The 14050-nt window shown below is 39.9% G+C and overlaps 1 protein-coding gene across 1 annotated transcript in view; it reads left to right on the top strand.

Annotated features, from left to right (window-relative positions):
* The first annotated feature begins 3782 nt into the window (after positions 1 to 3782).
* LOC144503538 (activin receptor type-2A) overlaps positions 3783 to 14050 on the top strand; it is a 138724-nt gene continuing 128456 nt past the window's right edge. The window contains exon 1 of the mRNA XM_078227998.1: positions 3783 to 4362. Coding sequence (XP_078084124.1) covers positions 4308 to 4362 — 55 coding nt within the window. The 5' untranslated portion in view covers positions 3783 to 4307. The remainder of the gene's footprint in view (positions 4363 to 14050) is intronic.

The following is a 14050-nucleotide window of genomic DNA, read 5'->3' as shown; positions in this document are numbered from 1 at the left end:
ATGGAAACATTTAATTGATACTAGTACAAAAAGTTCTGATGCATATTATTTTTCAGTCAGAGCAATTGTTAAAACATTCAATCTAGCCTTGTGCCCTTGTCTAAAGAGGAAGGAAGGTGGCAGGGGAAATCGTCAATGCCTTCTGCTTGATCACTGTCCAGTGACCCCTGCTGGAAGGTGCCTTTAAATGAATGTTAGATAAAAGCAGGAATGATCACATGTTACTTTATTAAAGGAACTAAATTGATGCAACTTGTTATTTTTGTTGAGTTAAGCAGTGACAATCTCCATGTTTGACTAGCTTTCTAACTGAGTCGGCTTAGATCTAAAGAATGGTCACTGAACTGAAGTGCAAGAGTGCAGCCAGCACCATAAAGGCCTTATCCACAGGATGAGTCTCTATCTTTAAGAATGGAGGGAAGAAAACCAGATGAGAAAAAACTGGTACATTCGGGAGCATTTCTTAAATAAAATGGTAATTAAAATCAGAAGCCACATGTTTTAATTATTAAATTGTGGCAGCCACCACTTCACATTCCTTGTTGTTACATACCATATAACCAGAATCAGAGAATCCCTACAGTGCAGATGGGGCCATTCAGCCCATCGAGTTTGCACTGACTCTCTTAGAGTATCTTACCCAGTGCCTCTACCCTGCAACTCCACACATTTACCATGGCTAATCCATCAAATCTTTGGACAGTAAGGGGCAATTTAGCATGGCTAATCCATCTAACCTGCAATCTTTGGACTGTAGGAGGAAACTGGAGTACCCAGAAGAAACCCACACAGACACAAGGAGAATGTGCAAACTCCATACAGTCACCTAAGGGCAGAATTGAACCCAGGTGCCTGAAGCTGAGGCAGCAGTGCTAACCACAGTGCCATCGTGCCACCCACCATGCAGAAACCAGCTCTGCAAAAGAGAGATTGGGATGATTTTTGAATGAGTGTTCAGATCCTTCATCGTTACTGAACTTTTAAAAAAGTTAAATAGGATATTTAGTGAATAACACACAAAACTTTAAAACACATGTAGTTCTTTACATTGCAATTTTGATATTAATGAAAGCATATAATTCCTACCAATTTTCATTAACAAAAATACTGCAATAGGGAAGCAGAATTAATATATCTAGGAAGAAAAGCCTTGCTTTATATTTATAGCAATAGAAATCAAAATTGTTTTTTCTTCCAGAGAGCTGTTTTCCCCACCTTTCTCATTTCCTGAAGCTTGTTAACTCCATGTCACAGGTGCCAGCTGTTCTTTGGTACCTTGCTCAAGCAGCCAATATCTATGTATGAGCTTTTATACTATCAGTCGGCTAATTGATCACTAGTCACGGCTGAATCTGATTTTTTCCCCTCCATCAACCGATACACCCTTTCAGCAAGAGTCACTAGATAATAGTCGGGAGTCGAATATTTGGGTTAGAGAGGAGAAAATCAGCCAAAGACATTGAACCCAAAGGTAGCAATCTTACCAGTGCCTGAAGAACTCAGCACGGACAAAGGATTAAATCTGGTACCTAAATCTTTATGTTAAATTTCACAATTTCTAACATTATGGAGAATTTTAAAAGTGTTGATTATCAGTTCTTCTGGTTGTGAATCAGTGAGAAGGGATCATGTATTTACAATTGCCATTATGGAAGTGAGAAAGAACTTGCTGGACGCAAAAACTTGTTGAGAGTACAAAATGCCCTGCATGTGGGGTGGTTGAGGCAAACACCGTTACATTTTTGAGAGGAAGACTGGGAATGTGATCTGGGAAAATACCACCTGAAAAATCCAATTGAAATGATGGCAACGTATATGGGCCGATCAGAATAGAAGTTACTGTAGGTTCTGAGGATTGGCAGAAGGGAAAACAAAATGACAAGTCTTGGAATGTTTCTCCCCAGCCAAGTTATATCAGATGATGCCATAACTTCATTCTATGGTTATTTATTTTATAACCAGATTTTTAAAAAGCATTTAAACTAGGCCACAAATATGTGAAACCAAATTAATGAGATCTATAAACTATAATAACTCACATATGGAAAATATTTTAGCCAAACCATATTCTCCCTTGCCACTTCCAACTCTTAGAAGTGAATTGCAATTTTCCAAGGTGGGATCAACGAGATGAAAAAGGAGGGCACCGTATAAGAAAGCTCAAAGATGTAACTTCCAAACTTTGATCAGTGTAAGTAAGGGTTGTCTAATTGGAACTCAGAACTATCAGCGACACCACTGACCACAATGTTTGATGTTGAGACTGGGTACAGCTAAAAGCAATAAGTTCCCAATTTCTCAACATTTACATCCACTCCGTCCATATGCATAGTGCCAAACCCGCAATGTTTTTTTTCGTAATTGTGCGAGTAGCTGCCTTTCCGGGATTCCAGTTTATCCTACTGTTTCTTTCTCAACAAGAGAGATGAAATCCTATACATTTGATGTGTACTTGCATTCTTCAGGGAGAAAAGAGAGCATGTTTTTGTGTTAACGTGTACGCCACTTCTGAACAGCAACTGTGAGTCACCATTGATGTGTTTTGTTTAATTACTCACCGGGAGAACATAATGGAAGGATTTCAATTACCTTCGGTAAATTCCTGCGTCGAGAATGCGGAACTGGAGCCGAGAGAGAAGAATTCAGAAGTGGAGTTTGCCACCTGACATGAAAGTACGTGTGGGTGCAAACATGCTCACCCTGACTGCACGGTCCACCAATCCAGAATTGCTGCCAGTGTGCGCTCCCTAATGAGTTACAGCACCAAATCGTCGGGTCTTAAAATAGCGGGTTATTTGAAAAAGGTCTAATTAGCAATTGATATACAGCCCTCGCACCCCTCACCTTCCCTCTTCAGATAGAGAGAAATAATATAACATGTAGCAGCATTGGGCTTGAAAGCCACTGGGCTGGCATGGAAAGAATATATTTCGACAAGCTAGTCGAAGAATCTTATTACCCTGAATATTGATTTGGCTCAGCCTCTGACTTGAGCTGGAGGACAAAGATGATGGAGGAAGGGGGGAAAATAAGAGAGAGCTTTCTTATTGTGGTGTCTCGGGCTGGCGTGTAACCATAAAAAAGACACAGTAACCTTTCAAGATCAGGTAAATTGGTGGAAAGTGCCAACTTTTTGGCACCGTGCATCTGGGCTGCAGCCACATTCCCATGTTGTGCACCTTACCCCGTGCATGTGTGTCACTGCATCGCTTGCAACCAGCTGTCAAACTCCTTTGCTTGTGGGCGCCTTTGCTCGTGAATCTGGGCTTTCCCCGCCCCTTCGCCACACACACGCCTCAGCCAATCGCGCGGCAGGCCTGGCGACTCCTGGCTGCTGAATGGTGAGGACGCACGTCAATCGTCTCCGGGGGGGGGAGAGAGATAGGTTGAACGCTTTGGCCTCAACCACTCCTGATAGCAGCGAGGCCAAAACACACGCAACGCACACAACACAATGACCACGCCCACCTGCTGCAAGAGGATTGGTCGGCATCCAATAATAAACACGCCTTTCCCCCCCCTCGGAGGAGGAGGAGACATCGGGGGGGCTCACTATTGGTCGGAAGAGATGTCAATCACTCTGACGCCAGCGAAGGCCGATGTGGTGAAGGGGATGTCAATCAAAGTCACCTCCCCCCTCTCCCCCCCCTCATCTTCCCTCCTCACTCCTGCAGCGTTCAGGAGGCGGGCCCCTCGCGCGAGCCAGTCTTGCCTTTTTTTTAAATCCTCCTCGAGGCGGGAGGGAGGAAGCGCGCGATGGGGGAGGGGCGGGGGGTGTGTGTGAGGGGAGGGGAGAGGAGAGGGGAGGAAACAAAAACAACTCAACGCCATTTTGGACTTAGGCCTACTTCGCTAATTATGAATTCCGGGAGACTTCGAGTACACCATTCCCGTCAAAGGAGCTGAGGATTTGCATCGTCGTTTTTTTTCTCTCTCTCTCTCCACACCAACAACCTCACTTTATGTGAATGGCGGTTGTTTTTTTTCAAAAAATTATCTCACAAAACCATCTTTTGACGACGTTATCGATCGATCCCGATTTTTTTTTGTCCAGAAATAAAATTGACAACCGGAGTCTGATGTTGTTTAAAATTCCCCATGAATGAAGTTGCCCAGTGAAGAGCGTGTGTATGTGTGTGGGGGGGAAATTTTTGCTACGAGGTGGATCGCTGCCAGCAGCAAGTCAGGAGACGTGGAGTCGTGAAGAGATTTTTTTCCCCCTTTTCTTCGCCGTAGCGAAACAACGATCGTTTTGTTCTAATTAACCTATTTTCTTGAACATATATATATAAATAAAACACACGATCATGGGAGCTGGTACCAAGCTTGCGTTTGCCGTTTTTCTGATTTCGTGCTCCTCAGGTAGGTGATAGTTTTTTTGTTGTTGTTGGTGTTTGACTGGGTTCTTTCTCCCAGAAATGTCTATTTTTGTAAAAAAAATCCTTCGTGCATGTAGATCTTGGATGTGATTTGTTTTTTTTTGTTCTGGTTGTTCGTGGCTATTGGAAATCAAATATTGCAACAAAAAAAAGACCCGCTCGTCATTCGGCACAAGTTAATTGCTGTCGGATGAGTAAATTGAGCCAGTTTGTGGCGTACATGTGCGAGTTTTTGTAGTGTGATGTTAGTGTGCGTGTGCTTTTAACGTTGTATCCACTAGCTCAAGGTGACTGACTGATCAGTACAAAGGCAAACTTACTAAATGCGCAGATAAACGGCCGAGGGTTGACTTGGTTTCATTTTTTTTGAGCATTGCTATGTAATCTTAGACCACAAAGACGAGCTTGATTACAAGTTAATGTGGATGCAATATTTATTTCGTATGAGAATTGTGCCACCTACTAAAAATCCAATGCTTCCCCTCTTCAAAGTGCACACTTGTATTCTCAGTTGCGCTTTTAAAAAAAAGTGTTCCAAGTAGAAAATCTGGTTTTATGTTGCCTTGATTTTTAATATTGATTGCTTTGTACCCACCCGTGACATTTATTGTGAAGTTTTCATTTTTTTCCTCTTTCTCTCCCCCCCCCCCCCCCAATTCCATTAATGAATTGTTGTAAAAGATGACAGATGAAGAGATAGTAAAACATCTGGGTCTCCGCCCATTAAAGTTTGAAACAAGTGTTTTTAATTTTTGAGTTAGTTAGTTGGTCATGCAGTCAAATATTGTACACCCATTACTGAAAAGATCAAGAAGTGCTTGTGTGCTCTTTTTAAAGCAAGCTTTTCACGATCGGCATTGTAACCCAGTCATCAGTATTTCGGCTCTTTTTTTATCATTGTTCACCTGTTTTGAAAATATTGATATGCTCTTTACTTGACTCGTGCAACATTCGCTGTGATAGAAGAACGAACTGTTGCGATGCAAATACATTCTAAAAATGCTATTATTCATGTTAAAACTGTTGTACAGGTTGACACTGTGCATAGCCCGATTTGTATCAATATATTTCATGTGAGCATTAAATATATGTAAGAAACATTGAATCCATGAGATGTTGAAAGTCCATAACACGTTGCTATTTTTTGTTACGCATGTTCTCTGTGATCAGAGTGCTTCTTCACTCGTGGCCATTAGACGATTTAATCACTATTTAGTTTTAAATGCGTAATGGTAGAACACTGGCAGTTTCTTCACACATCCTTTATGAATTCATTTTGCTCTCAATCTGCAAAAGTCTCTCCACTGTTTAGAGCTAGATCGACGTTCTGTGAAAAGTGTTTTTTTCCCAAACGTTTGAAGAGTGTGGGCAAAAATGATTGTAGATCAAGACAATACAGAATGCCCGGTGGGTGTAATTTGCTGTCAAATGGATATCCTACTCTTATGAAACATTTCGATGCATTTAATCTTGGTGTCTGAAGTTGTTATAGTTTGGGGAAAATTATTTTCCATATTTGCGCGATGACTGGTGTGCTTGTATGCAATAATGCATGTAAAATCAATACAAAATAACGCAGTGAAAGAATTGATAAATTGGATTTGTCAGCAATTTTATTAACGAGTTTATTTATTAATGAAAGTAACCACGTTAATTTATCATGCCTAAAACCTACACTTTCGGCGCGAAGACTTAACCTGTAATTATTGAGTATGATTAAGATTATTTTCAGATGGATTGTTTTCTATAGCATAGATTACATTTTGAATATCTACTTTTTAAAATATCGAACAGCAGTTGTAACTTGTTTCTACAAGGCGACATGCGGCAGCGTTGTTTTGGGTGATTTATGTTTTGAGTACCCTTTTGTGGAATGAGGTGGGAAACGTGGCCAGCCAAGAGACCTTCTAAATGTACATAGCTTTAGTCGGAAAAAAAGTGCAGCAGGCCGCAGTTTTGTTCCCTGTCTTTCTGAGTTCACCCTAAAAACGTGAAATATGATACTATGCATAAATGAAAATGAAGTTTAGTTTATCAAAAGATCATTTGAAAGTAAGTGATTTGGAGAATGTTTAATTGTTTCTGAGCAATCAGCTTATTTCAATGCTAATTTACAATATTTAAAGTGGGTAATATTGATAACTTAATATTGAAAACCTGATTCTAACCAGCAGCCCAAGTTTAGCATATATGATTTTAAATTTGAAGCTTGCTTATTAGTCACAAGTAGGCTTACATTCACATCACAATAAAGTTACTGTGAAAATCCCCTAATTGCCACACTCCGGTGCTTGTTTGGATACACTGAGAAAGAATTTAGCATGGCCAATACACGTAATCTGCACATCATTGGATTGTGGGAGGAAACCCGAGCACCCAGAGGGAACCCACACAGACACAGGGAGAACATGCAAACTCCACACATACAGTGACCCAAGCCAGGAATCGAACCCGAGTTCCTGGCGCTGTGGGGTAACCACTGTGCCATTTCATTTCATTTTTTCTGTAGGAGTTTGCCTAATATTTTAATGCTAGAAAATGCAGTGTATATTAATGACTATCTTTAAACTTTAAAGTAGTCAGTTGGTTATTGAGAAGATTAGTATTTTACTCCATTTGCTTGAGTTGTGCATTATTATGCATTGCTGACAGACAATTTTTCAAGTCACCAATTGTAATATATTCTCTAAATTTTGACTCTGGTTTTTAATGAATGTGGATATTGCAACTTGGCTTATTTGGTCATGAAGAAAGTGTGATCTGATTTTAAGGTATTGTGATGTGTTCATGCAAACTTCCAGAAGTGTAACTTAATTACTTAATTTGCAGGAATCAGACTTTACAAATACATTGTGCATTACTTTGTGATATCATTATCTATATTAAAATTATTGAACTACTTCAGGTCACAGGATTTAGCATTGCAGTGTTGAAATGGTGTCATAGTCTAGCCCTTCCACATAGTAAAATACATGGTGCTTGCTGCATACTTCTGTGTGGTTGGCATGTGTTTCTATTACAGTTCAAGCTGAAGTACTGTATCACTATTGCATTGTTTAGTGACTGCTGTTAGTTTCATATAGTTTGAAAATAAATTTCTAGTTATACTTTGCAGGTAAATTTATACCTAAAGTTTGTCTGTGCATGGGGTCAAGGGAGAGAAAATAAATCAAAGGGATGCAACTACAAAATCCTTTGGCATTTACATCCAAAGAGATATGTAGATATCCATAATATAGGATAAATCTTGTTTATCAGGTTTAAAGTTGTATTTTATGGCAGATTCCATACCATGTATTTGATTAGCTGTTCACCTTTAAGGGAGAACTATAATTTATATTAAGGACATCAAGACTACAGTTTTGAACTTTAAAGGAAAATGCAGTAAATTGTAGTTTAGATTATTGGCCCTTTAACCAATGATTTTTGAATTCAAAGCCTTCTTAGGATAAGAAATGTATCTTTTCAATTAAATATTTCAACTGAGTTTTCAAAATGATCACAGTACAAAGTGCAAAGAATCCCATGTTCTTAACACTTAATCGAGAACTTTAGTCACTGGAGTCAGAACTGCTGATGTAGGAAGTGGATATTGTAAAAGCCATAATGGAATTTGAAGTTAAAGCCCCAAGTCCTTTTAAAATTCCACGTGTAAAATCAAATGTTTTAAAAATACTACTGTGAAATAGCCAATCACTGGAGTCTTACAAATGTCATACAGTATGACATCTTGAACTGTAACAGAAACCAATCCCACTGAACAAATCTGCCAGTTTATCATAGGAGGGACAGTTAATACTGTGCTAAATGGTTAAGCAACATTGGTGCAGTGAAATGGAAGCTTTAATCTTTGACATGAGAATAATTGATGACACAAGGGCGTGCATGCATGTTACGAATAACTTCCTGTTCAACACAATGTTTTTTCTAAATATAGAGCGATCACTGCTAAACTTTAGAAATTTATCTGAACACGTAGTTTCTAAATTTCATTTGCCTGAATTTAACGTTCCTTCAATTTGCATATTACCTCATTGTTGTCTTAATTAAACTTTAAATTTACAAAAAAACATTCCAAATATTGTTATTAAAATGACAAATTCTTGCTCTCGATTCTGTTTTACTCTCCCACCTCCATTACCACTTCCTCAAGTAAACCACGGAATAGAATTAAAATTACCCAGTGGCAGACTGGTGTATGATATGGATATAACCTTTGAACTCGGTGACAAAACTGCATCCAGAACATTCATAAAACGTCAGATTAATTTGGAACTTTAGAAGTGAATACTTGATTGTGTCCAATAAGCAGATTGGTGCTGATAAAACAGGATGATGTTTAGAGTATGTTACACAAAGCAGTGACTGTTTTGGGATGGCCTGAGGTTGTGAAAGACATTGTATAAATGCAAGTGTTTCCAACTTCACTTTGCTCTATTGTCATAGAATCCAGTACTGTCATAGAGGATTCTGGAGTAAATTTCACAAGAAAATTCCCATGAGATATTCCTTTAAAATAAGATGTCACAGTATTGCAGATATCGTTTGAGTAATATTTTTGTGAAACTTCCACTGATAGCAAACTTTAAGCATTGGCGTTTTAAACCTGAGCAAGATTAAAGTATGTCATCTAAGTGAATGCATAGTTTCCCCCCATGTTGTTTGAACCCTGTGGTGGTCATTTCCTCAAGTATGGGGAGTGAGCAGTAATGCATGGTAAAAGCGACATGAAAAATGTCAATTCATGCTGTTTGTTTCATCACAGTGTATGTTCCACTGGATTGGTATAAAACAATGATCCTAATAAATCAATTCATCCAATTGGGCACATAGCTCATAATTTCTTACGACAGAAAGTTTCAGTCAATGTTATGCTGAACTCTGGTTTTGGATTCTTTATTTGTAATCAAAGTACACTTCAAAATATGTTTGACATTGTACATAGAGTTAAATCTAATAAACAACTGATCTGAACCAGCAAATTCTTTTAGTGAAGACTGAGGAGAATTTAGTGCTGAATAAATGGAACAATTTTAAACAGATGAATGTGAAATGTTCTTAAAGTTTGCTTTACTGTCATTTATAGTGATAACGCTGCATTTGTAAATTTTGACTTTAATCATTGATACAAGAGCAGCAGAATTTTCGATCTTAATTTTTGTTTTCAATCCTTATTAACTGAAAAGCAAGTGCCACTATTGATGACATCAGTAGTGATCAGAAGGCATTTTCAAATACCAAGTGTGCCATCTTTGTTTTTCTTCCCTAGCATGCCAAAATTTGTGTACTCTATTTCTAGAATAAAGCCACACAGGATGTGTTGGCAAGTACAACCAATGTTGCTGCCAGGAAGGTTTACTTTAGAGCAAATAATTGCATACAGTGGTGGAAGGATAACAGTTGTGTTGCACACAAGTGAAATATTGTAGTAAAAGCTTTGACCCAATTCACAATTTTTGAATAAAATTGAAAGAACACAAAGCATTACATTTGGGAAATAAATCTGCCAGTCTCATTTGTCTTTCTCTTTTGTCTGCTGTATCATTTACAGTACCTTCGGTCAGAATACAATTTTTTCCACTTTTACATTTACCGTACAGCCGGCAGATATCACCGACAATCTCATTTCACTCTTACTGAATTATAAGGATGCACAATCCCACTTTTTTATTTTGCAAAACCAAGTATCATTTTCTGATTAGTGGCAATCATGTTGTAATTATAACTTTGTGTCCTTTAGACACTTTACTGAGCTTCTAAAAACTGGAGTAGGATTCCAACTTCTGTGATGGCTGTGTCACTGTGGGTGGCAGCTAGATAAAGGCCAGTCACACCTTCATGTGGGATGGGGAGGGAGAAAGTTTTGGGCAGATCAGAATGAATGCATTGTTGGAGGAGATCAGGAGCATGAGAAAGAGTCTATGAATTCACAATTCTCAAAAATCAGTGAAACCAATGCCTTTTTTCTCCCCGCGCTCATTTAGTTATTGGAAGCACAGAATGACTGCATATCTATGTTGTAGTGCATAACCAGTAATTTGAAAGCTTTCAAAGTTCCTATGTAGGCTAAATTAAGCACATTTTATTACTACATGAGGCTTGTTTTGTAGACAAGTGGAAAATTTTCTACTTTTGGCATCAATTATCATAGCATTGAGCTGTCCCAGTTCAAAGTAAACCAAGGGAATTTTAATTTTTTTAAGTGAGGTTATCAATTAGTGTTAAATAACACAGGGTTGTTTTTCCAATTTTTACGCTGATTAGAGTTTGAGTCTGTCAATTTGAATACACAATAAATGGTGGGAACTGAGATCCAGAAGATTTACAATGCAGGAGGAGACCATTTAGCCCATCATGTCTGTGCCAGCTGAATTTCGTTTCCAGTTCTTGGGTCATAATTCTGTATTTATAGCAAGGGGTTTGGATAGTGCAGTTGGCTGGATGGCTGGTACATGATACAATGCCAACAGTGTGGGTTCAATTCCTATACTGGCTGAGATTATTCCTGAAGACCCGCCTACTCAACTGTGACCCGTGCCAGAAGTGTGGTGACCCTTAGATTAAATCACCACTATTCAGCACTCTCTCTCAAAAAGAGAGCAACCTGTCGTCTGCTGGGACTTTGGAGATTTACATTTCAGTTACAGTAGCCCAAGTATAGGGGAAGTGCAGATGAACAGAGGGACCTCCGAATGCATGTCCACAGATCCCTGAAGGTAGCAGGACATGTAGAAAAAGTGGTTAAGAAGGTATACTCAACAGCTTCTTCCCTGCTGCTGTCAGACTTTTGAATGGACTTATCTTGCATTAAGTTGACCTTTCTCTACACCCTAGCTATGACTGTAACACTACATTCTGCACTCTCTCGTTTCCTTCTCTACGAACGGTATGCTTTGTCTGTATAGCGCACAAGAAACAATACTTTTCACTATGTTAATACATGTGACAATAATAAATCAAATCAAAACCCATTATTTTCTTTTGCAAGCTGAGACACAGAATGCAAGAGCATGGAGGTTATGCCAGAACTGTATAAAACACTAGCTCAGTTCTAGCTATTACTCATAGGAAGGATATGATTGCACTAGAGAGAGTACAGAGAAGATCTCCCTGGATGTCACTAGAAATGGAACATTTTAGTTGTAAGCAAAGAATAGGTGGGCTGGAATTGTTTTATTTGGAACAGAGGAGGTTGATGGGAGATTTAATTGAGGTATATACAATTTAAGAGGGCTAGATAGTGTAGATAAGAAAGACCTATGTACCCTGGGGAGGTCAATAAACAAAAGAATTGGCTTCAGGTAATTAACACAAGGATTAAATAGGAGTTAAATTATTTTTTCGCTTGGAGAGTGATGGGAAACCTATAACAATGGCCTAAAATTTAATCTTTAAAAGCAAATATTTGGATATGAAGTGCAAATATCTGCAGGATTATAGACCAAGACTGAAAAAAATGAGCTTCGGCTGAATGGCTCTCTCCTGCTAGCTTAGGCAAGATGGGCTAAATAACCCCTCTCTGTACTATGAATTTACCGTGTTTCCATATCGGAATGGTTCAAGATACTCACAATCAAGACAAAGAACAATACAGCACAGGAACAGGCCCTTCGGCCCTCCAAGCCCGTGCCGCTCCCTGGTCCAAACTAGACCATTCTTTTGTATCTCTCCATTCCCACTCCGTTCATATGGCTATCTAGATAGGTCTTAAACGTTCCCAGTGTGTCAGCCTCCACCACCTTGCCTGGCAGCGCATTCCAGGCCCCCACCACCCTCTGTGTAAAATATGTCCTTCTGATATCTGTGTTAAACCCCCCCCCCCCCTCACCTTGAACCTATGACCCCTCGTGAACGTCACCACCGACCTGGGGAAAAGCTTCCCACCGTTCACCCTATCTATGCCTTTCATAATTTTATACACCTCTATTAAGTCTCCCCTCATCCTCCGTCTTTCCTGGGAGAACAACCCCAGTTTACCCAATCTCTCCTCATAACTAAGCCCCTCCATACCAGGCAACATCCTGGTAAACCTCCTCTGTACTCTCTCCAAAGCCTCCACGTCCTTCTGGTAGTGTGGCGACCAGAACTGGAAGCAGTATTCCAAATGCGGCCGAACCAACGTTCTATACATCTGCAACATCAGACCCCAACTTTTATACTCTATGCCCCGTCCTATAAAGGCAAGCATGCCATATGCCTTCTTCACCACCTTCTCCACCTGTGATGTCACCTTCAAGGATCTGTGGACTTGCACACCCAGGTCCCTCTGCGTATCTACACCCTTTATGGTTCTGCCATTTATCATATAGCTCCTCCCTACATTATTTCTACCAAAATGCATCACTTCGCATTTATCAGGATTGAACTCCATCTGCCATTTCTTTGCCCGAATTTCCAGCCTATCTATATCCTTCTGTAGCTTCTGACAATGCTCCTCACTATCTGCAAGTCCTGCCAATTTTGTGTCGTCCGCAAACTTACTGATCACCCCAGTTACACCTTCTTCCAGATAGTTTATATAAATCACAAACAGCAGAGGTCCCAATACAGAGCCCTGCGGAACACCACTAGTCACAGGCCTCCAGCCGGAAAAAGACCCTTCCACTACCACCCTCTGTCTTCTGTGACCAAGCCAGTTCTCCACCCATCTAGCCACCTCCCCCTTTATCCCATGAGATCCAACCTTTTTCACCAGCCTACCATGAGGGACTTTGTCAAACGCTTTACTAAAATCCATATAGACGACATCCACGGCCCTTCCCTCGTCAACCATTCTGGTCACTTCTTCAAAAAACTCCACCAGGTTAGTGAGGCATGACCTCCCTCTCACAAAACTCGTTAATGAGTTTATTCCTTTCTAAATGCGCATACATCCAATCTCTATGAATCTTCTCCAACAACTTCCCGACCACGGACGTCAAGCTCACCGGCCTATAATTATCCGGGTTATCCTTCCTACCCTTCTTAAATAACGGGACCACATTAGCTATCCTCCAATCCTCTGGGACCTCACCTGTGTCCAATGACGAGACAAAGATTTCCGTCAGAGGCCCAGCGATTTCATCTCTCGTCTCCCTGAGCAGCCTTGGATAGATTCCATCAGGCCCTGGGGATTTGTCAGTCTTTATATTCTCTAACAAACCTAACACTTCCTCCCTTGTAATGGAGATTTTCTCCAACGGTTCAACACTCCCCTCCGAGACACTCCCAGTCAACACATCCCTCTCCTTTGTGAATACCGACGCAAAGTATTCATTTAGAATCTCCCCTACTTCTTTGGGCTCCAAGCATAATTCCCCACTTTTGTCCCTGAGAGGTCCGATTTTTTTTCCCTGACAACCCTTTTGTTCCTAACGTATGAATAAAATGCCTTGGGATTCTCCTTAATCCTGTCTGCCAAGGACATTTCGTGACCCCTTTTTGCCCTTCCAATTCCCCGTTTGAGTTCTTTCCTACTTTCTTTGTACTCCTCCAGAGCTCCCTCCGGTTTTAGTATAACAAAGTACTGTTATACTATCAGTGTCTTCCAAATTTAAGAACTCTTGTTCTTTACTTCGAACACTTGAAACTGAACTAAGTTTAAAATTTAGGTAAATGTATTTTTTTCTGATTCCGGACGTATGGGGTTTAACAATAAACTATGATACAATCTGTCTCTCTCTGGAATGTGA

This window comes from Mustelus asterias, chromosome 14 (assembly GCF_964213995.1).
Source record: "Mustelus asterias chromosome 14, sMusAst1.hap1.1, whole genome shotgun sequence".
Taxonomy (NCBI): domain Eukaryota; kingdom Metazoa; phylum Chordata; class Chondrichthyes; order Carcharhiniformes; family Triakidae; genus Mustelus; species Mustelus asterias.
Note: the sequence above shows the minus strand (reverse complement) of the source record. Positions and strands in the feature narration are given on the sequence as shown.